At 41.0% G+C, this 24,419-nt stretch overlaps 1 protein-coding gene across 1 annotated transcript in view; it reads left to right on the plus strand.

The window, feature by feature from the left end:
• Positions 1-24,419, plus strand: part of DOK6 (docking protein 6) — a 391,405-nt gene that overhangs the window by 266,469 nt on the left and 100,517 nt on the right. The window contains exon 5 of the mRNA XM_084849962.1: positions 8,891-9,080. Coding sequence (XP_084706088.1) covers positions 8,891-9,080 — 190 coding nt within the window. The remainder of the gene's footprint in view (positions 1-8,890; positions 9,081-24,419) is intronic.

The raw sequence follows: 24,419 nt of genomic DNA on the forward strand, positions 1-24,419 counted from the left end.
GACAGGCAGCACCTTTGACATATCTAGGCATGCACAGAGAGGTAGCCTTGTACTCTAGTAAACACATTCTTGGCATTCCTGAGTCTCTGATAAGGCGCTGTGTCTTTGTTTAGCATGGCAGTCTCACACTGAGGTAAAATAGACATAGCCTAGCTTATAAAATCATGGGATAACAGACATACTACAACTGAAATTTCTATAACAAGGGGAGCAACTTACTTTCCTTTTGTGGTGCTTTTTCCCCCTTTCTTTTTGCTGAGTCCATGCCATGGATCAGTTGCTTGTCTTCCCCATTCCTCAGAGTGTATTAAAACCAAAAATTACTTTTGTGTGAGTGAGAGCGGGTGTATATGTGCCCTTTTTGTTAGCAAAGTTTCTTTTCAACTTTTTCTGCCCAGCTGAGAAGAGCCATCCGGAAGTGTATGCAAAGTTATTTTCTTCCTTTTATTTGGTGGGAAGAGGAGGTAGTTTACTGTTATTGCTGTGAGGCATTGCATTTTTCTAAGATACGGTAGTTCTGTGTCATTTTTTTTTCCTGAGGAAGATGTGGTGGCTATGAGTCATTTCTATTTTTCTGTGCAAGATATGGTGGCTGTGGATCATTTTCTTTCTTTTTTCTGAACAAGATGTGGTTGTGGGGCAGTAGCATTTTTTTCTCAGCAAGATATTGCAGTAATTTGGGAATTTATATCAGACCCTTATCTTCTTGCTGTGGAGCTGTGTGTGTGTGTGTGTGTGTGTGTTTCTGTATGCATGTTTTAGTGGGTCTGGGGTCGCAGAAAAATAGCTGTTTTTTTGTTTTTGTCTTACAATCTATTTGGGTTTGTGATTGCATAAAAGAAAAGCAATGGATGCCCTGTTGCTTTTGCGTAGCAAAACTAAATGTTGTTGGCTCTGCCTCTGTTGGCTCCTCGGCCCTGCCTCTACTGACTCCTGGCCCCTTGGCTCTGCTTCTGCTGAACTGTCTTCAGCCCCACCATTGATTATCAGGAGAAATAGTCTGTCACAGGAATATGAGCAATGAACATTGGGCAAATCCACTACAATCTCTTCACCTGTGCAAGGCACACTTAATGGATGGGAGTTTGTGCAGAAATTCTCAGTGAGTTGTGTCCCTTGTTTGTTGCCAAGCCCATGTATAAGGATTGGGGCTTAAGTGCAAAGCCTTAAGAGGAGTCAGTTGGGATTAAAACAATAAATTTCACCCTGCTCTTTTCATTCCCTATTTGTCTGGCCTGGGAAACCTGTTCTGGGCTAAGAGAAACTTCGGCAATATATCAGAAGCTGCTCTCACCTCTTCTATCCTTCCCCCCTTTTCAGTCTATTTGCACATCAAAGCAGTTCAGTGATGCAGCATCTGGTTGACAGCCTAGCTGTGCCTTGTATCCAGTTTTCCATCTGGAATGATTTATGCAAAGTGATATGATTAGAATCTGAAATCCCTTTGGCTTCCAGTTGTTTTGCTTTATTGAGGTGAAACAGTATACATAGATAGAGGATTTAAAGACAGGATTGAGGATTGGGGAGGGCTAATAGCTGTTGCCAAGTTTTCTTCATAGTCAAAGTGCTTAATTCAGAAAACATCACCCTTTTTATTCTACGCTCTTAGGGTCAGCTTTTACCTGAGCTTTTTCATCAGGATGATGGACTTGTGTTGTCTGACGCTGGCCTCCAAATTTGAAGCCAGAACCAGATTAAGAGGATTTCAGGGTAACATGCAAACATGCATCACTCTTTATTTATGAAAAATAAACGTGTATAAATGTAGGTTTCATCAATCTAGCCAAATTTATGTGATGAATACTTCAGTGAGGGAGAGAAATTACATCCAGTTTTAAAGCACCAGTTCAGGCACTGGTCTGTACACTGCTGCTCCCCCTTCACAGATGGGGGATGGAATATATTGTTCATAAAAAAAGAAATAAAGGACTGATTATTACACTCATGGCCCCCCTGATAACCCTTTCATCTGTTGCCAACTGACTCATTTAGCAGCCAAGTCTGAGGGCCAAAACAGACATGACATTATTCATGTAAACCGTAATTGTGTGATTTTTTTTTTCTAAAGTTGTGGATGGACCATGGTGTGGTAAAGGGCCTTTTAGCCCCAGCATCATCCTCATCCAGGGGGCACATGGCTGTTCCTTGTATTGTAAGGCAATCTCCCATTGTTGTGGATGGACCATGGTGTGGAGAAGGGCCTTTTAGCTCCAGCATCATCCTCATCCAGGGGCCACATGGCTGTTCCTTGCATTGTGAGGCAATCTCCCATTGTTGCTTCATCTTTCACTTCAGAACAAACTGAAGTTCCACATTATGTCCGAACTCAGGGAACTGTGGTTTGTTCTAACCAAAGTTAATTAAGCATGTCAAACTAATCTGATCCTGGTTATTTTAACAACCTTCCCCATGCCTATATGTGATGCAGAATTATGGTTTGCTCTGAAGTGAAAGCAGAAGCTCAGGGTTCACCATGGCATGTTTATGATGATCTACGTCATGGCTTCGGTGACTATCTGAACTAGACTATCATTCTTAAAAGTATATTTGAAAATACACTACATCTGACTAGATCTGCCAACCAGCCATTATTAACCTGGTCTTACAGTTAAAATTACGTTCTGACATGCAACCAGGTATCAGAGTCTAAAAAGCTAGTAACCTTCAGAGTAGCTCTGACAAGAATATTTTTCTTTCCATCTATTAGTTGTTAGATTTAGGGCGAGGGGGTCAAATTCTGCCCCAGATATACCATACTAGGTCTGGGTTCTGTCCAGGAAGCCAGATTTAAATTTTTAGAACGTTAACAGTTGGTCTGAACTGGTTCAAGGGGAACATTGCACTCCCAAACAATTCTGAAATAGTCCAAAAGCAAGTAGATGGCCTAACTGTCTGTCTTCCTCTCCCTCTACCTGTGGTAGGGAGGTTGGCTCTTGATGTATACTGCTGAGAAAAGGGGTGAATGGCATTTGGATCATAGTTAAAACTCGTTCATTCACAGATTGTTCAGTTCCATGGTAGTTACTTGTTAAAACATTTTTCCTATCAAATAGTGGCTCAACGCTTTCATTCTCATTTTTTGTTGCTCTCTTTCTACCAAGGGGAACACAGACAATATTTTTGTTTCTTTGTGCATACATGTCCATTAGCATTACTGAAAAACCCACAAAACAAAATACAGAAAGATTTTGTACAGAATCTTTGCCTTGTCAACATTTGTCAACATTTGTCAACAATTGTCAACATTTGCCTTGCCATGTTGACAATTATTCATTGCTATTCAGTATCTTGTTATGCGAAGAGGATCTCAAGAGCCTCTTGTTGAGGGTGAAAGAGGAGAGTGCAAAAGCTGGTTTGAAACTCAACATTAAAAAAACTAAGATCATGTCATCTGGCCCTATCACTTCCTGGCATATAGAAGGGGAAGAAATGGAAGCAGTGACAGATTTTACTTTCTTGGGCTCCAAGATCACCGCAGATGGTGACTGTAGCCATGAAATTAAAAGACGCTTGCTCCTTGGGAGGAAAGCTATGGCAAACCTAGACAGCATAGTAAGAAGCAGAGACATCACCTTGCCGACAAAGGTCCGTCTAATCAAAGCTATGGTTTTCCCAGTAGTAATGTATGGCTGTGAGAGCTGGACTATAAGGAAGGCTGAGCGCCGAAGAATCGATGCTTTCGAACTGTGGTGCTGGAGAAGACTCTTACGAGTCCCCTGGACTGCAAGGAGGTCCAATCAGTCCATCCTAAAGGAAATCAACCCTGACTGCTCATTGGAAGGACAGTTAATGAAGCTGAAGCTCCAATATTTTGGCCACCTAATGCGAAGAGAAAACTCCCTGGAAAAGACCCTGATGCTGGGAAAGACTGAAGGCAAAAGGAGAAGGGGACGGCAGAGGATGAGATGGCTAGATAGCATCACGGATGCAATGAATATGAACTTGAGCACGCTCCGGGAGAGAGCGCAGGACAGGAAGGCCTGGCGTGCTATGGTCCATGGGGTCACGAAGAGTCGGACACGACTGAACGACTGAACAACAACAACAACAATCTTGTTATGTGAAACCTTTTATTTTCTGTTCACTTTTTAGTCACTAGCTCCCATTCTTCTAATCTGCCAATGCATAGCTTTTTGTCTCCAGTTTTGAGTAATCTCGGTTAGTTCTGTTTCTTTGCCTTGTAGCTGATGTTCAATTTAATCAGGAACATTTCTTCTTAATTCATGACACCTTACCTTAGATACTGACCTCCAATGCAGAGCCAACAAATGTCTCTTGACATTTTGAGTATATCATTTCTGCTGAACACCCTTTTTTCCAATAACATTCTCAAATAATTCAAGGAAGATATGGGTTTTTCCCCTTTCTGTTGAACCTTTAGAACATTTCAGCTGTATTTTTTCCTTTGAATGTTAAAGAATTGGTTACTTGTACTCTCCAATAAATCCTAAGCTTGTTTAGTATTGTTTCTCAACAGATTTCTATAAATTCAAAGCCTTGTGATGTTTTGGGAAATAAAAGTTTGACACCTTTTCCATTAAGTCAGACATCATTTTGCCATTGGCATGGAAAGTGAGAGTGAAGGCAGACTAAGAGAACAAATGTATAGCCCCCTCCACAAACTCTCCTTGTACAAAGCAAAAGACTCATCGATCAGGGCTCATAGATCTCTGACATATTAGCTCTTATGTACAAACAGGAAAGTGGAATCATTCATGAGTAACTGCTGATTCATATGTTAACTCAACTGTGTCTCTTACGCATTCAGTTACACACATGTAGCCAACTCTGATGAGCAGTGTGAGGTAAGAGGAGGAAATTCACAAAAGGTCACAGGTCAGGTTCTGTGGGAGGAGATATCGAAAGCATTTCCCATTTACAATTCTGATCTGCAGTTACTTGGGGGTCCCTCATCCCAATATTAAAGGACTCCCATAAATAGGCATCACAGCAAAGCCATCTGGGAGGGCAAAGCCAACTAGAAGTCACATCAATCACAACAGTGAAATGGAAGCTATGAGATTGTTGGCAGTACATTATCCATTCACCCAACCATTCTGATGAGGCCTAGCATTCCATGCTAATCTAGAGGGAAAGTTTACACGTAGATGATCTAGCTTTTGCTATTGTACCATGCTCTAGTTTGGGGGTTTTTAACTTACTGATTATTTATTTGTCATTAATTTATTGCATTTCATAGTACATATCTCTGTGTTAGCTTTTTATACTCGTAACAGCTTTTTAAATAAAAAGTGAGTGTTGGGCTTTGTTTGCATAGCTGTATTCCTGAGCATAACTATAAATGGTGCTGCTAACATACGAATATCCTGTATGGCATATATGGAATATCTTATAAGGTATGTGAGTTATGATATTCAGATGAAACTCTGTTGTCTGGATTCAAAGCACCATTCAACTAGTTCTCCATGCCAAAGGGTGCTTTCAGTTTGTGTTTTTCAAAGAGCAGCCTATCATGCAGCACAACAAACCTTTTTTAAAAAACTGAAGGCCGTTCATGATAATGGCATCTGGATGTATTGTTCAAAGGAAAAAACCTTAAAGCCTATAGGACATGTGCAAGCTTTTGGGTGTGCCTAAAGTTACTGTTTGGATCCTGCCTGACTTGTCATATTTAAAACAGTTCTGGATTTTAGTGGACAAGCAATATTCCTTCAATTCACAGCATCACAAAGTATGTGCAAACTGAATTTCCACATTTACCCCAGATTCTCCTGTTTAACATGGATAGAGCTGATCGTATTTTATCTCCACTGTTGTACTTTTTCTGTTCTCCCTTTTACGTGTTTGTTTTACAAAAATTAGTTAATTTAGTGGGTGGTAGACAATCACACTTCACAAGAAGCAGCTAGTTACCAACATAAACTGATGCTTGGAGGTACAAGGAGAAGAAAATGCTCATCAAAGATAGGACAGATGGGACATTTGAAGGAGCAATAAACAAATGTGCAGAAAACAGTGAAAACTGGAAACTGAAAGCTTATATGAAATCAGAATATCCTACACTGGAGACATAGCCTTCATCACTTGGGATTTAGCCCTAAAGTACTTGTTGCAAGACTGACACACATTAGTATGATTAATGAGAAATATAGCCTTGGAGGAGAGGATGGATAGTTGTGACACCAAGTGAATCACCTAAGGAGGCATCAATGGGACAAAATTAAATGGAAAGGTTCCTCCTGTGCAAGCACCGGGTCATTACTGATCCCTAGAGGGATGCCGCTTGCGCTGGCGTTTTCATGGCAAACTATAGCAGGGTGGTTTGCCATTGCCTTCCCCAGTCGTGAGCACCTTTCCCCCAGCAAGCTGGGTACTCATTTTACCGACCTCAAGAGGATGGAAGGCTGAGTCGACCTGAGCCGGCTACCCAAGACCCGGCTTCCGCTGGGATTGAACTCAGGTTGTGGGGAAAGTTTCGGTTGCAATACTGCCGCCTACCACTCTGCGCCACAGGAGGCTCTCTAAAATTAAATGGACCGAGACAAAAAAAAAAATGAAGATGACAAGTTTACTTATAGCCATGTGGGATCTTTAATCTTACCATATACAGAATTCCTCAAGCAAACTTTTCTCAATTTCTCTTCTCTCTGTAGCATTTTGTATTAACTATCTGGCTTATTTCCAGCTTGTTTTTCAATCACCGTGTCAAAATGTTAATAATTTAAAGATAGGCTAGTATGGAGTGTTGCTGGTACACATAGAGCAAAACGAGCTATGTGCTGTCTGCATATCATTTTGAAATGAACACACTCCTTTGTAATCCTTAGTATTGGTTTTGCTGCTTCTGTATAACAGCCTTATAGCCACCATTGGCCTGGTTCGCACATAACAATAAACCATGGCTTGTTAAACTGTGGTTTGTTGTGAATGAAGTGGGAGCAAGTGAACATGCTAGTTCTCATTTCCAAATTGCTTCCGCTGCAGCTGGGTGAAGCTAAACAAACCAGAGATAATCCGTCCCTAAGTCATTTATCATGATGTGCAAATCTGGAATTGTGGGTTGTTGTGGGAGAGACATTTCAAGTTAGAACCCAAAAACAAACCATAGGTTCTAGCTCTGGGTCATCTCTCCCCTAACAACCCACAATTCCAGGTTCAGATGTGATGATAAGCAACCCAGTGATGGAGCATCCCTTGGTTGTTTAACTTGGTTGTTTAACTGAAGAATCCATCTGGAGGGAAATGGCAGTGATGAATGGCTGTGCAGAGTGGCTATAGTACTGGATCAGAGTCGCCTGTAACTGAAATGGAGCAATGGAAACCACAGTAGTCTGTCAAAGGCAAAGTCACTTGTTCAGTCATTGGCAAAGCCTACCTTTGCATTCTGAGAACTAATGCCATGTTTGCCAACAGCAACAATAACTTTTGTTATTGGGCACATTAAAATATAATTAAATAAATCAGAAATAAAACAAGAGGGCTGGGGAGGGGCCTTTTTACACCATGCTTCCCCGAACACTTCCAACTTGCATCTCTGCTGAGAGTTCTGAGAGCACCAACACTGCTGATGCCATCTGCCTGATGAGGCCTACAAGAAATGAAGGACATCCTGTTGGGGAAAGAATGCAGATGAAACTGACATGAAAATTTCAGAATTAAGATGTCTTAGGGTCTTTTAATTGTTGCCCAGTTTATTATGCTTTGAGAACTTTTTGTTGAAAAGTAGCATATAGGTAGTCCAACTAAATAAAGAAATGTTAAATACAGTACATGAGCAAAAACCCAATTATTGCCTATAGGAAACATTTAGGTGGAAAGAATTTTCTTTACAATATAAGATATACTGTATATTTCATAGAACCATAGCTAATGGTTAATATACTGATTCTTAGTACCAGCATTCCTACATTCAAATATTCTTGGGCTCAGGCTTGCCTGCATTTGTATGAAGAATTATGTGAACTAAAAGTACATAAATACCTGGTACATGTGGGATCTGGGACCACCACGTGTTGTCACATCAGAAAAAAGAAACACTTTCAGACAGTGTATCTCATCACAAAGGAATTACACGAATTCCCTTTTTTGGATGTGACACCATGCCAACAATTGGAAAAATTAAGGGATGTCTACAGATACCATCATGGAGTTTGAAGGGATGTGACCCTTCTTCCCCACCTCTATCAGTGAGGATCAAATGGATGTGATGTGGAAAGGCCATGATCAGGATCTCCTGGGTTTTTAGGGTGGGGGTGGGGGGAATAGCTGGTTGGAAAGGGAGAATTTTGATTAGAACTGCAGCATGGGGTGGGGGAAGTTAATCCTTCCGCCTTCATTGTTTTCTTGATTAACCCCCTCCCTTGAAGATGCTATTTGTCTGCAAAGGAAAACTTACCAGTGTTATGCCTGACTCACCAAAGGGAAAGCTTAATTTCATTTTTGGGGTGGAGGGTCTTCTGGGTTTTTTCTGTTTTGTTTTCAGGTTTTAAAGTGTGCATATACATTTGTTAATGACATATGTTGTGCTGGGTTTTTTTTTCTTTTGCTTTGAAAAAAATAGGTCCATCATATTAAAGAAACTCAATAAACGTACAGTAGCTTGCTAATTGAAATTATGAATGCAATACGAGGAAGCTAATGATATCATTTTATAAAGGTCACTGACAATAGACAGTGTTTAACTATTTCATTATGTCATTGAGCATCTGTTACTAATGATAAAGAGGTGTCAGCTGTGTTTCCAGATATACTATGAATAACACACAGTCCTGTCTTCTGAGCAAGTTACCCTGATGTATTTAAATGGGTCTTGTTATTTATGTACTCCTGTCACTAAGCAGAATGGGTTTTATAGTCATTGTTCAAGCTAGCTCACAAGTTTCACCATGATTTCATTATTTTTTTCTCTCCTACCTCTCACCCCCTTTAGAGCGATTCAATGTATACCTTATGCCTACACCAAATTTAGATATCTACGGGGAGTGTACAATGCAGATCACACATGAAAACATCTATCTCTGGGATATCCACAATGCTAAGGTGAAACTGGTCATGTGGCCTCTCAGTTCTCTGAGAAGATATGGGCGTGACTCAACTTGGTTCACTTTTGAATCTGGAAGGTAAGAAAAAAATATGCTAAGTAGACTTACGCACATACAATTGTGTATTATTGGCAGGGTCAGCCTTGTTATAATGCAATGGGACACACTTGCTTCAGATGGGATATTCAAGAGCAGTCACTGTTTTCCTGCATCTAGCATAATGTCTCTGTTGCCAGGGGGTGAGGGGGTGATTAAAGAGCTCCAGTCCAAACTAGGGGTGCTCCTTTGATTTTTCACTTCAAGTTCAAAAATGTGGCACTGTATCCTGATCCTAAACATTTGGGTCTGTTTATCTGTCTGATGCCATTATAATATCCCTGAAATGTCAGCATGATATCAGTGTTTATGCTGCGTTGGCTCTTGATTTGTTATATCCGATCCTGGAACTGAGCTATGGATGAATAGTCCCATTTGCATTATTGTGTAAGAAACATAATCAAACCCAAGACTATGGTATCTATGGACATAGAACTAGATTTAGATTCGGACAGAAATTAAGTTTTGCATTACAAATAAAAGCATGGTTAAATGCCACAGCCACAAGAGTAACAACCCTTATGCTAGTTTTGCGAACCCAACCCCCCACCCATTTCTTTTTCTATGGATGTTGGTTTTGACACACTATCATTGAGCTCAGAATAATGCAAAACCTCCCAAATAATCCTATAACTAGCTAGAATTAGATCTGGGTAGACACTTAATTTGAAAGACTAAAAAAAAGAGGCATGAATCTGTTTATCTTATCAAATGGTGATTCTTTTATCAAATCTTGATTTTTTTCTCATTTTGGGCTAGCAGATATTTTGGGAATTTGAAAGATACTCAAAGAAACGTAAGGGTGGAACTAAATGTAATAGAGCAGTGCATGGAACAAAAGATGACCGCTTGCTGAAGGACAGCTACTTTTGGAGGGGACAGTTTGCAAGGACAGCAAGATGCTTAACTCTTTCCTCACCCATCACTTTTCTGTTGCATCTCCTCTTCTTGAAGCCACTTTTCTCGCTCCACTACCACCCTGATACAAGTGCGATCATATACATGCAACCTAAGGAGGAGGGATGGGAAGTAGCTTCTAGAGGTGAGTTCCAGTGAAACACAGTGGGTGCTAAAGCAGGGGTAGAGAGCCTCTTTCATCCTGAGGGCCAAATTCAGTTTTGGAGAAGCTCTCAGGAGGTGCATTCCAGTGGTGGGTTGGGCCAAAGGCAAAATGAGCAGGGCAAAGGGGGTGAGGCCAAAAATTCAAAAGATACCAGCATATTTTAGCTTAAAGCTCTTACTGCTGGCAAGTACTCCTTAAGAGAGACATTTCAATGTTTTAGAATGGGAAAAAAACTGCACAAAAGCCAGGAAACCACTAAATGATTGGTGGTTGGGGGAAAGGGGGCATGGTCTTCTGGGCAATCCCAGAGGGCTAGAAGGGGGGTGGGCACAATCCTATTCAAAAGGGTTAAGTGCCAACACACACACACACTCTCTCTCTCTTTTGTCCTTTGAAAAATCACCTCTTCCCTAAGCTGTACTCCCTTAGCAACAGTGCTCATCAGTGCTTTGTCACATTCATTTGCATGTGATTATACATATAAAAGAATAGTCATGTATTCTACACTAACATAGCAATACATTGGAAGCTACTCAAATCAGTCTCCTTTTTGGTTCTACATTTTTAAAGTATTGTAATTAAATTTAGGTTTTGTTGACGTTTTTGAACACAAGACCCATTTCCATGGCTGACAAAATATTATCACAGGTTATCAACCTTGTACTGGACTTGTTACATATACGGAGCTCTCAATTATTATTGAAAGCATCTGTACACCAGCCTAAAATCCTGCATTTAAAATGGGGCTTTCTGCTTCTGTTTTAAAGGCAGGATCATGGCGGACTCCCTTTACATGTGCTTCCTTCTCCCCCTCCTTTTCCCCCTTATCTGAGTCTTTGATATGTTTTATTATACAGCCACTAGATGGCTCTGTGGTCTAGCTCTTCTTATTGCAGATTTTCTTTTTTCATGAGAGAACTCAAGCGGAACTCAAACACTGTAATTTGATAGCTCATTATCTCAGATCTTTTAAAAACTGGAATAAAGGTCATTTAGTGTGGGAGACACCCTTCAGGTTAACGACATCACCTAAAGGACCCGCAAACTTCCATGAATAACCGCTCTCCATAGCAGGATAAAAGCTCCACGCGAAGAAGCCCTGAATCTCTTTTCACTTGAATGAATATTTGATGTATTCCTTTCCTTAACAGGAGATGCACAGATCTCAGGGTTACATAAAGGAAAAAGTTCCACCACCACCACCACCACCCCTGGCTGATCTGAGAAATGTCTTTTATTTGCCTACCATTGTACTGCAGGGAAGTTTTGGATAGAGTGGAATGCAGTGGTTATTTAAGCCTTACAACAGAGAGATGGAGAAGTCTCCTAAATCTTTGTCATGGTTGAATGCTTGAGAAAAGAATTCTAAATCTACTAGCCTGGATTAGTGCAAAGTAGTTCAGTTCATTGATACAGTTAATGCTGTTCATATTAGTAACAGTTGCTGTTTGAAAAATCTGCCGAGCTTGAGACCTGGTCTACCCATACACTACAACGAGGTAGGAACAAACCGATAAGACTTCTTATTTATTTATTTATTCATTCATTCATTCATTCATTCATTTCATTTCTGTACCGTCCAATAGCTGAAGCTCTCTGAGCGGTTCACAAAAATCAAAACCAAAGAGCACACAATAAAACATTATAAAATATATAAAACATTAAAACCACAGTATAACAATACAACCAGAATACAATCAGAATAAAACCTAGGAGCAGTGCAGGGATTTAAAATACAGATTTAAAAAAGCAAAGCTAAAAGTCTAGAAAGCTAAAATGCTAAAATGCCTGGGAAAATAAAAAGGTCTTCACTTGGCGCCGGAAAGAATACAATGTAGGTGCCAGGAAAATCTCACTAGGGAGCTCATTCCACAGCCGGGGTGCCACAGCAGAAAAAGCCCTCCTCCTAGTAGCCACCCGTCTCACTTCCTTTGGCTGGGGCTCGCAGAGAAGGGCCGCTGAAGATGATCTTAAGGTCCGGGCAGGCACATATGGGAGGAGGTGATCCTTCAAATAACCTGCCCCCAAGCCGTTAAGGGCTTTGAATGTTAATACCAGCACTTTGAATCGTGCCCGGAAATGGACTGGCAGCCAGTGCAGCTGGAAAACTACTGGCGCAATATGAGCTCATTGGCCAGTCCCTGTTAACAATCTTGCTGCCCTATTTTGGACCAGCTGAAGTTTCTGGACCCTTTTCAAAGGCAGCCCCACGTATAACACATTGGCTTCTGAGGTGGCTCATACTACATGTTGAACTGATCACATTCTTGAATGCTTCATTATGTGTAAAAAAACCCAAACACCTCCCTGCAAGTGCAAAACTAGAAGAGTCGGAAATGGGCTGGACTAGAACCTTTCTTCCTACCATAATACATATATTACTTGCAATGATTTTTTAAATATAGTGCAGTTTTCAAATTGTGATCCTGTACTGAAGTGATGCAGCCCACTCTGCCCCATCCTCCATGAGCAAACCAGGCCTAAGCTGAGCTGGGAAAGTTCATTTGGTTTATTTGACCTTTTCCTGCAGACTATATGTATACATTGTCTTACTTGTTTCCAAAGTCATTTCCCCCCAGTGTTTTGAGTTATATATGTAGGATAAGACTTTTTTCATACTCTGTTAGAAGCAGATCTACCGAGAAGAGTTTGGGGTGCTGTAGAAAATCTGAGGGCTTAGTACCCTCCTATGAGCTCAGCACCCCTTCTCATCTGAACCCCAGTAAACTTGTAGTATGCTCAAAAGGCACTGGTTGTATTTGTTTTTAAGTAGGAAGGGAATGGGAAGCCACAGAAAATGTGTCAGGTGCTTGCCATGCTCCAAACAGAGGGGCTGTCTTCTGTAGCATTGCTTGGATCAATCTCACGTGACATCTTGAAAATGAAAAGTAGGAATAAAATACGAATCCAGTTAGAAAGGTGGTTCAAGCATGTGCACTAAGAACCTTATCAAACATTCTGAAGAGTTTGTGGTATACCTTCAAAACTGTGCCTCCTCAGAATTCAGTTACAAATGCAACATGGAATGTAGCCTTCAATAAGCTTCAAAACCTAGGAATCTACATTCAGGCAGCAGCAATATCACAGAATAGTAGGGTTGGAAGGGTCCTATAAGACCATCAAGTCCAACCCCCTGCTTAATGCAGGAATCCAAGTCAGAGCATCCCTGACAGATAGCTGTCCAGCTTCATCTTGAATGCCTCCAGTGTGGGAGAGCCCACTAACTCCCTAGCTAATTGGTTCCATTGTCATATTGCTCTGTCAGGAAGTTTTTCCTGATGTTCAGCTAGAATATGGCTTCCTGTAACTTGAGCTCATTATTCCATGTCCTGCACTCTGGGATGATTGAGAGGAGATCCTTGCCTTCCTCTCTGTGGCAACCTTTCTAACACTTGAAGAGTGCTATCATATCTCCCCTCAGTCTTCTCAAGGCTAAACATGCCCAGTTCTTTCAGTCTCATGGGGCTTTTGTTTCCATTCACCGGATCATCTTCATTGCCCTCCTCTGAACCTCTCCAATTTGTCTTCATCCTTAATGTGTGGTGTCCAAAACTGGACACAGTACTCAAGATGAGAGCTAACCAGTGCTGAGTAGAGTGGAACTAGTACTTCACATGATTCGGAAGCTGTACTTCTTAGCATTTGCCTTTTTTGCAGCCACATCACATTGTTATTCAGCTTGTGATCTGCAATAATTCCAAGATCCTTCTTGCTTGTTGAGCCAGGTATCCTCCATCTTGTAACTGTGCATTTGGTTTCTTTTTCCTAGGTGCATCACTTGGCATGTTTCAGAGCTGACTGCAAGATCTAGCTCAATATATTTATACATGAATTCTGCATGACTAAGTCCATAGTGATATGAGTCATTTCAATTCATAGTCAATGGTAAATCCATTAAAGGTCAATCCATTTCTTTCTTTCCTCTATTGGCCATATTCATTAGAGTTTTCCATCGTCAATGGCTTAATTTTCAACTTAAACTCTTGCTCATCCTTTCAGTTCCAACTGTATTTAATTCCAACAGAGGACATTTTAAAATGAAAACAATAACCAAAACTTCCTAATATAGTGTACTTTTTATTGGATCACAGGATTTTTTAACCAACTTAAAACTATTGAAGAAAATGTGCTCATTGAGAGAAGGTGCTACTAAACATACAAGTCTTATGAGGCTGGGAATAGTTTTGACAGTTCATTATGGGAGTGGGGAATCTAAGTTTTTACATAAGCTCTTAATAGAAAGTTGAACCATGTGCTAGTAGTGATATTTAGAACTTATTTAGCAGTTTAGCATGTTCAGACATCAGCAGTTTGTATAATTTTCCTTTCCCGCCCTGCCCTATACTGAGCCAGAGGGTAACTCAACCCTTAAGAATGGATTTGGGGGGCAAGCAGGGTGCTATAGCAGGAAGGAAAAGGTGAGAAAGCCTAGTGACATCAGAAAACTATTTTTGGGGGCTATTCACTTCCATTCTGTTATTTGATTACCAATGACATGCTCATAAAATAGTGGAAATATTTCTGGAAATACGTCCATGAAGATGGACTGCATGAGTTGGTGAGTGTCTTCCCTGTTCCAAACTGCCTCACCTCTCTTTGACTTGCATTCTGCTTCTAGAAGTCTTGTTCTGTCAGTCCTTCTTCCTGTTCCCTTTCTTCCTTTTAGCCCCCTTGCCCTTGTTTCCTTACCTTAGGCCCCTGCTGCCCTATTTCCTTCTCCCCTGTGCTTCCTTCTTCTTTCCCAACCCGCCCATGTGGTCTTGGCCCAGCTTTCCTTTTTGGCCTTTCCATACTTACTTTGCCTAGTACAGCTGCTGATTACTTTCTGAACGTAATCAGCATTCTATTCCAAGATGTTATATAATGTTTTTAATCCCCAGTCTCAGAATTGGGTAGCAAGCAGTTCCCTTAGAGCTACAGAACTGGCTTTAGGCTCCAGCAGATATGAGCTGGTTAAGCTGAGCATGCTGGCATTTCATTGCTTCCTTCAGCTTTTTTTGAATCAAAAAATATTTTGTCAGTTCTTGGAATTGGAATCATGATGATAAGTATGAGATTAGGGTTATAAATAGGTGTATTGGCTACTGATGTCAGAAAAGAACCGAAGCTTGAATTGCTCATCCAGCTTTTCTATGGCTTTTACCTCTGTAGTGCCTAGAGTGAATTTGAGGGAAATTCTGATCTACTTGGTCACAAAGATACCAAAGCCAAACATTCATTTCATCTGCGCTTTCCAATAGTAGCTCTTCTGCCCAGGCCTTCAAAGTGTCAACAAAGGGGACAAACAGGCTCACACTCACACACTTGTTGAATTATACAGATAAGCAGATAATAGGTACATTTGACTGCCTGGCTTCTATTTAATGGAAGTGCAAAGGGAGACTATAGTCTTAAACTGCTGATTTAGAATTTATCAAGTAGTTTGATTCTGTCACTTGAAGCATGAATGAAGGCAGTGGTTCCCTATCCCACTACAGATGTTAATCAGCTTAGCCTTACTAGGAGGATTTTGTCATCACCTGTTACTGTTGTTGTGAGTGGTCAGTGTGCATGTTTTGCGTATAGTTAAGCTTTAATTTTTTACAGGCTGTACTTTTTATATAGCATTTCCACTTGACCCTCTATTTACCTTCCCCCCACCCCTGTACACCTATGGTGTGTGTGTGTGTGTGTGTGTGTGTGTACACACACAACTGAAGATAATACATCAGGCAGCTGATGAAGTGGACTGTGGTGCATGAAAGCTTATGGCACAATAATTTCTTTTTTAAGGCGGCACAAGACTCTTTGTTCTTTTTGTTGCAACAGATCAGCACAGCAGGAATGGCTCCAGAGAGGGTTCCCATTGCCACAGACAAGTTACTCCACCTGTCCCCATTGCTGGACCCCAAGAATAGCCCTTAGTTTGATACAGCGAAGCCTACAAGCAAACGTACAAAACTGTCAGAGTTGGACAAATTGTGGCCACCCCGTCTAAGTGAGGCCAAGCCGGCTGGCACTGCTAGGCATGGCTTCTGCTATGGGGCACCTCTGTAGCCCCCTGAAGGAGGGACCTGCCCTCTTCATTCCCCTGAGGTGGCTGTCCCACAGTGGGGGTGGGCAGGCATGTAACTCTGTCCACAGACTCCTCCCCTGTGGTGTCAGACTGTATTGACTTCAAAGCTATGCAATGGTTAAGGAAGTCTTCCACCTAGTGAATGAAGATGGTACTGCAGGTTTCAAACTCATGCACACATTTAAAATAATGCATTTTAAAAACAAAATAACCCCGATATGCACACCCCTAGGATCCTGTTAGTACGCATGCTGACATTCAGATGTCTAGAACTCATGACCTTGGTCTGTGGTGCTGACAGACACACATTTTATGTTATAGAAAAGCAGTGCTCAAAAGGCTCATTTCCTCCAGTTGGTGCAAGAATGAGCTGGGGAGAAAAGTGGATATGGGAAACTATAGACCAATCATCTTGACACTGATAGCCATGTAAAATTCTATAACAGATTATCAGGCAGTCGGTTAGCAAGCATCTAGAAAATAACACATTGATTACTACAAGGATGGTGGCATGTTCTGTCAGCATGTTCTGCCTGCCTAATTTGTATATCAAGGAAATGTTTGGATAAGAACTCCAGTTTGTTTCAAAACATTTTTCTTTATGTTTTTTCTTATTGTAATTTGAATTTGGCTGGTTAATACTGGATAGATAACAAATACTTTATATCACCTAAATTAACTTCATCAAGTTAATTAGACTTATTTTAGGATAGGAGTGTTAATGTGAAATATCCATCTGCTTCTCTCTCAGAAGACTAACATGTGACACACAGCTTGCTCACTCAGAAATTCATTGCCCCTTCTGTGCTCCCCTAAAAAAAACTGCCTGGTGCTGCCACTGCAACATGGCCACCCTCTGGAAATTGAAACCCCTATTTTCCTCACACAAATATGCCAACTTGCCAACCAGAAAACAAATTAGTCTGTTCACCTGTCAATTTAGCAGGGATAATGTGCTTGTTAAGAGGCCTTCTCCAACCTGGTGACCTCCATGCTGGATGGGGATGATGAGAATTCAGTCCATCACATCTGGAGGGCACTAGGTTAGGGAAGGCTGTGCTCCTATATCACAAAATGGGATGTAATGTAACACATTCCAGATTACCTAAAACAGTAAGGGGGGGACCTCTTTGCGGGACTGGATGATGTCAAGAGGGTATGTCCCTTCCCCCAAAGCCCCTCCCCTCCTGTAATGTCATTGACATCACCCCACACACTTTTTTCTGTGCATGGAAAGTGACTTGGTCAGAGCCAAGTGACTCTGTCCCACCCTGCTCACATTCCAAGCAGGACATGAGCAGGGTGAGAAGGTATTCGGCTGGTGCTTGCAAGAGCCGGTTCCTGCAAGGACTGCCCAAGTCAAGCACCTCCTTCCTGCCCTGCTTGTGACACAAACTGGTACTTGCAGGAGATAAGGGAATAAGAGATAAGGGAATTCCTCTTCCTGGGCCAGGAAGTGGGACTTGGGGAAGGCCCCATGGAAGGTACCCAATACTCAACAGGCTGGATTAGGTAACTCCATAGGCTCAATTAAACCCTCAGGCTGGAGGTTGCCCTCCCCTGACATAAAAGTATGGCTAACAAGCAAGCTTAGGTTGGTACCACACGTAAAATTATAGGCGTTGTGCTTTTGAACACTATATGTCTTCTCTAAAAACAGTACAACAAATGCGTGTCAAAAATACGGTTTCTGTTCTTAACTTTATGTTTAGGTGAAGAAAGGGGAACCATTTCCTTGTTCTGAGCCCAGAAGATGGGCTCAGGACATAAAAGCCTTTTTCAGGCCTTCAAAAATAAATTCATGAGGAAGCAATAGTTTGGTGGCAGACTCCCCCTCCCCTTTCGCTATTTACATGCATTCACTAGAATGTCTGCAGAGGGCCCACTCATACAACTGTGCAAGATTCTCTGCAAATGACTAGCAAACATGCCTTTGCAGCTGCATGCGTGGGCTTTCTACAAACGTTATAATGAACATGCAGAGGTTGGGGTCGGAGCCTTCAGCCCACATTTTGAAGGCCTGAAAAAGGGGCTGTAGATGTCTGTCTCTTCCTTTCTCAAACTATAACTCTGCTCAGAGCAGAAATCAATTCCATTCTTGTGTCTCGCCCCTGAATGTGTCTAATGGTTTCATTTCCACCAAGGAACGACTGTAAAATTGGCACCCTAAAAATAGGCACAAAAAATATAAAATGCAGTTCACAAACCTTAGCAACCATGTATCTGAAGTCAACTCGTGCTGTACCTCATACAGATTCAAATACAATGTTTGCAGTTGACTGAATCTAGGTAGATGAACTGTTATCCTGAGTCAAAAATAACAGACCAGCCCGTAGCTATAAGTGTGAGTTGTCATGTTTAAGTTAAGGAATGGATACTTGGTAAAAAAAAATATCAACAACTGATAACCAATATGTCATATATTTTTCCCTTCCCAGCTTGTTTCCTTTTGTTCTGGAATTGCCTGAGGTGATAACAGGAGATGATTAAATCACATGATGATCGATGACAGCTGTTTCTCACATTCTTGGTGTCAGGTGATAACTAATATTATCACGTGACTTGTAGTGTGTGAACTCATTCAATAGCTAAAATAAGAACATAGTGTAAAAGATGGCTAATATTTGATATCCAATTTTAGACCTCATAGACCTGTGTCCAATAAGTAATTTCAGAAATCAGTAATTTCAGGCAAGATCAAACATTTTTAAGTTTTGCTGATTTAAATATGAGAGAGTTAAGCATGTGTTTAACCCTGCTTTCCCTTTGACATCAATGTAAGGCATTAACTCAGGGTAGTTTTCTTAAATGGTTCCAAAATAAGCACTATAATTTCCCACATTAGTAAACTGAAAGAAAAAGCCAACATGAAAATAATATATGTTTGATTTTAAAATGTCTGTCTTATTTATAATGGGTAAGGTCAAGATAAATGTGTGTATACTGGGGCGGGCGGAAGCTGACTCCCACCCTCTTCCCCTGGCAGCCTCCCCCCCGCCCCGCTCCAAAGGGTGCTGAATACTGTGGGATGTAACTCAAGAACTGAGGAAGGAGGGGGGAATCTCTAAAAATCAGCAGAAGTAACCCCTGTGACTGAAGTTCCTGCTCCTAATGAGGCTTGCCCAGTGGCTACTTATCTTTCTTTTCAGTGGCAGGCAAAGACCTCCCCCACCCCTCCCCCAGGTTTTCAAATACAGTAATAGATCCTGCTTTCATATTGCTTTTGGGATTTTTTGCCTTTTAGACTTTGTTTATGTATTATTTTGCATTTATTATGTTTGTTTAATTTGTTCAATTGGTATTTTAACTTCTTAGTGTATCTCCTTTTGATGTAAACCACTGTGGGAATTAATTGAATTAATTAGTTTAATTCATATAGAAATAATTTCAATAAACAAACAAGAATTAAAGGAGCCATTCTTAAGCATCTTCAGAAGCCAAGAACCAAATGTTTAAAGCAAGGGTGCACAACCTTTTCCACCCTGAGTGCTACTTCGGATGTCTGCTGGGACATACTCATTCACACAGTCAGACATATACATACATATACATATACACACACACACATTTACATTCCCACACACACACACATTTACATTCCCCCCACACACATTCCTCCCCACCCCCAACCCACACACACTCTTCTCGACAGGGCTTTCCTCATAAACAGGATAGAAAGAACCTTCCCTTATCTCTGATCTGTCCTCCTAGCACTAACTCTGTGGGCTACAGTGGAAGTGGCCACGGACCTCATGTGGGCCACAGGCCATGAGTTGTACATTCCTGGTTTTGAGGCTCCTCAGGTTTCATCAAGGAGATTGGCATATAGGAGCTTCCTAAGATCTTAAGTTTTCTGCCTTAACTCATATCTAGAAAATCAGGAATTGGTTCAAGGAAACAAAAGGAGCACAGTTTCATTACAAAACACCGTTATGGGCCTCTCACCCTGGAAAAGTTTTTACAGAAATTTATCATTGCCGGGTCATCATATATACTAGGAAGGTTGCAAAGAAATCAGATGCACAAAATGAGCCTGCAGGCAAAAATAATGAAGTATGAAATAAATAAACCATATATAGAACACTATAATAGCTTAAAAATCTAAAATATACTGACAGTGTATCTGCTAAGCTGCATGTGAATTTCTGTATTTGTATAAATGACCATGAAAAGTTCGAGCTTAGTGACCTTAATTGTTTCTTAATGCACTTAATTAAGGTTGCTTAAGGCTACATAATAGTGCAGGGCAATTGCATCTCAGCAAAGTTAAACGGCAGCAACAACAGGAGGAGGAGCACGCTAAGTTTTTTTTTAAAATAAGTAATGCTTATTTACAGTGCAGAAGGAACAGGAATGCAATTGCTTTATTTAGGACTACATAAAATGCAAACTAGTTACGTATGCTTGGCTTCAGAGAGCCCTTCAAAAGATCACATTTGCATGAAGCACTTCTGTTCACAGAAGGGTCTCCAATTTTCTACTGATTCCTTCCTTCCAGATTCATTCCACCTTTGATCCTCAGAAGAAGCTTTGGCAGGGAGGGGTTGTGGGGGGTAAAAAGCACTGTTGTAGGAAGGGTATGGCATCTGGATCTAAGCCTATGAAAATAATTGTCTAACAATGCCAACTGGATCAGATCTGACAGCAGGCACTGCCCCAGATCCCTAGCAGAGACCTTTTGAACAAGGTTAGTCCTGTCTCTTGTTACCATGGCTATTGTAGGTTGTTTGCCATGGTTTACCAGTCATGATAAATGTTAATTTTAAGTAATACAGACAAAGAACTATAGATTACAGTGACACCATCCTTCTGTTCTATGATTTGATCAAAATGTAGTATCAGCTCACATAGCATTTAGCAATAATTGCAGCCATTCTTAAACTCAGGCTCACACACTACATTTTTTTTTAGCATACACATATGGCCACATTCTTTTATATACTAATAAGAGATGTTTCCTTATGTGTGTACAAATATAGTATGTTTTGTGCTTCTGATGGTTGTTCAAAAGCAGTATGAATAAGGGTTGAAATAAAGGGCCTGCCATAATCAACATCAGGCTGGGAAGAAAGATACCTCTCAAACTTCTTTTTCCCTTTGGAAAATATTTGTTGGACAGATTTTGCTTCACATTCAAAGTCTCATTGCTATATTCAGGAAGGAATGTTCCCTAGGTCAGTCTAAAAGCTTCTCCACACAGAGCTTTTATCCTGCTATTGAGATTGGTTACTCATTGAAGTTTGCGGGTACTTTAGATGACGTCATCAATGTCTAGGGTGTCTCCCACACTAAATCACTTTTATTCCAATCTTTAAAAAGATGGGAGTTGATGAGCTATAAAATTACAGTGCTTGAGTTCCTCTTGAGTTCCCTTGTGAAAAGAGGAAAACTCACAATAAGAGGAGCTAGACCACATCGCCATCTAGTGGCTGTATTATGAAACATATTGAAGACTCAGATAAGGGGGAAAAGGAGGGGGAGAAGGAAGCACATATAAAGGGAGTCCGCAGTGATCCTGCCTTTAAAAGAGAAGCAGAAAGCCCCATTTTAAATGTGGGATTTTAGGCTGGTGTAGAAATGCTCTAACATTAGTTCATGCCCTTGAGAGGTAATATAGAAGCTCATCACATTGGCTTAGCTCATTTGCTTGAATCACGTTGGTGTGGTTAAACCATGCTTGCTTCTGCTCTCTGCTTGTGGCACACTATGGCGGAAAATAATGTGTAGGAGTGCACGTTGTAGGGAGGGAAAAATGTACAGAGGATCATGCCTCGAATCCATGAGTTGGATTCTGGATATCTTTTCTGTCATACAATTTTATGGTTCTTTAAACAATTAATGATGATGGACTGGGATCAGTAAATGGCAAGAAGCAAATGTCTTTCCTGACACCAGCAGATATGTGATTGATTGATTTATTACTGTATTTATATTAACTATTCCATGATAGAAGTTATCTGATGGCTCAAAAAATACAACATTAAAATACACTAAAAACCCTGGGAGCACGGACTGTTGTCAGTGGGTGAGTGGGGGAAGAAATTGGGAAATTGTAATTAAAACGTTTTTGTTAAAAACCTGAAAAATCAGAAATAAACTTTTAATAGTAATACCCCAGGAAAAACTAATTAAAAACTCAATTGAAAAGCACGGGATTTTTTAACTGAGTTTATCAGGTAAACTCTTGTATATGAATGCATTTGATAGCAGTTGGTAAGAGCTTTGGTTCCTACATTAAAAATTGCTATCATTATGCTGACCCCCTTTGCTCTGCCTTGCTTCAATGACAGGAATGCCCAAATGTCTTCTGTTCAATTTCATGTATCCTAAGGAACATTTGGCAATCAAGGTTTTAAATGATGGCTTAACACCAGTTCTAGCCTTGTGACTTACAAAGCTAAATGTGTTGCAGTTTTGATACATTTCAGTAGTAATGCCATATTCAGAGCTTTACTGAAAGTACTAATACTGCTTTTACAGTAGTAGCAAATGGCTAAGTTAGAGATATCAAAGCAGTGTGGGGTAATTTCAAATGGATGAGCAGAGAGCACTGTTTGACATCCTACACTTACACTGGGGGGGCTTAAAGTCTGCATTGGCCTAGGCTGAAAAACCTGGGCGATGAGATTGGTAGGGCCCTGCAGTGATCAGCTACTTTGGGAATTAGGGCCATGGCTCAAGGCAGGGCAGGTTGAATGATAAGGTTATCTGTGGCATAAAAGGATTGAGAGACTCTCAGTGGGCATCCATCATCTGTCAGGTGTAGCCAATATCTGAGATTGCCACTCATGAAACCCGGCCATCTGCAAAAATCTAATAGCACAGCACATGCCATAATATGCATGGAAGTCTTAAAGTGATTGCTCATTCCATTTACCATCGGCACCTCATCCTCATCTACAGAATGTGATATATCTAGGTATCTTTTGCTTTGTAATGCATGTATCAGATATGTAGTGACAAGCAGTGGAATGTATAACATTTTTGTTTGAAAATGTTTCATTATCCTAGCAAAAAATCATGGCAGTGGACAAAGAAACAGAGATGAAAGAAAGAATTAGAATGGGAAAAGACAGTCACTACCTTTTCAAGATAGAGGGAAAACTAAATACATCATTTCAATGCCATAAGCATCTGATGTGGTATTTTCACTTCTAAGCTTGCCATGCCAGCCTTTTGCTGTGCTATTGTATTTATCATGTTGTCCCCCCACCCATCCTAGAAAGAGAATATAGGACTCAAGTGAAACCAAAATCTGGTCTGTCAAGTGTCCACACACTAAAGGTCCATGGGCTGCTTGCAGCCAGGACTCAAACAGGATTTGTTGTTGTTGTTGTTCAGTCGTTCAGTCGTGTCCGACTCTTCGTGACCCCATGGACCATAGCACTCCAGGCCTTCCTGTCCTGCGCTCTCTCCCGGAGCGTGCTCAAGTTCATATTCATTGCATCCGTGATGCTATCTAGCCATCTCATCCTCTGCCGTCCCCTTCTCCTTTTGCCTTCAGTCTTTCCCAGCATCAGGGTCTTTTCCAGGGAGTTTTCTCTTCGCATTAGGTGGCCAAAATATTGGAGCTTCAGCTTCATTATCTGTCCTTCCAATGAGCACTCAGGGTTGATTTCCTTTAGGATGGACTGATTTGACCTCCTTGCAGTCCAGGGGACTCGTAAGAGTCTTCTCCAGCAGCACAGTTCGAAAGCATCAATTCTTCGGCGCTCAGCCTTCCTTATAGTCCAGCTCTCACAGCCATACATTACTACTGGGAAAACCATAGCTTTGATTAGACGGACCTTTGTCGGCAAGGTGATGTCTCTGCTTCTTACTATGCTGTCTAGGTGTGCCATAGCTTTCCTCCCAAGGAGCAAGCGTCTTTTAATTTCATGGCTACAGTCACCGTCTGCGGTGATCTTGGAGCCCAAGAAAGTAAAATCTTTCACTGCTTCCATTTCTTCCCCTTCTATATGCCAGGAAGTGATGGGGCCAGATGCCATGATCTTCGTTTTTTTAATGTTGCGTTTCAAACCAGCTTTTGCACTCTCCTCTTTCACCCTCAACAAGAGGCTCTTTAGATCCTCTTCGCTTTCTGCCATTAGGGTGGTATCGTCTGCATATCGGAGGTTGTTGATAATTCTCCCAGCAATCTTAATTCTGACCTCTGATTCATCCAACCTGGCATTTCTCATGATGTACTCTGCATATAAGTTAA

This window comes from Heloderma suspectum, chromosome 4, assembly GCF_057233095.1.
Source record: "Heloderma suspectum isolate Gila_16-S chromosome 4, 16-S_ref, whole genome shotgun sequence".
NCBI classification, from domain to species: Eukaryota; Metazoa; Chordata; class Lepidosauria; order Squamata; family Helodermatidae; genus Heloderma; species Heloderma suspectum.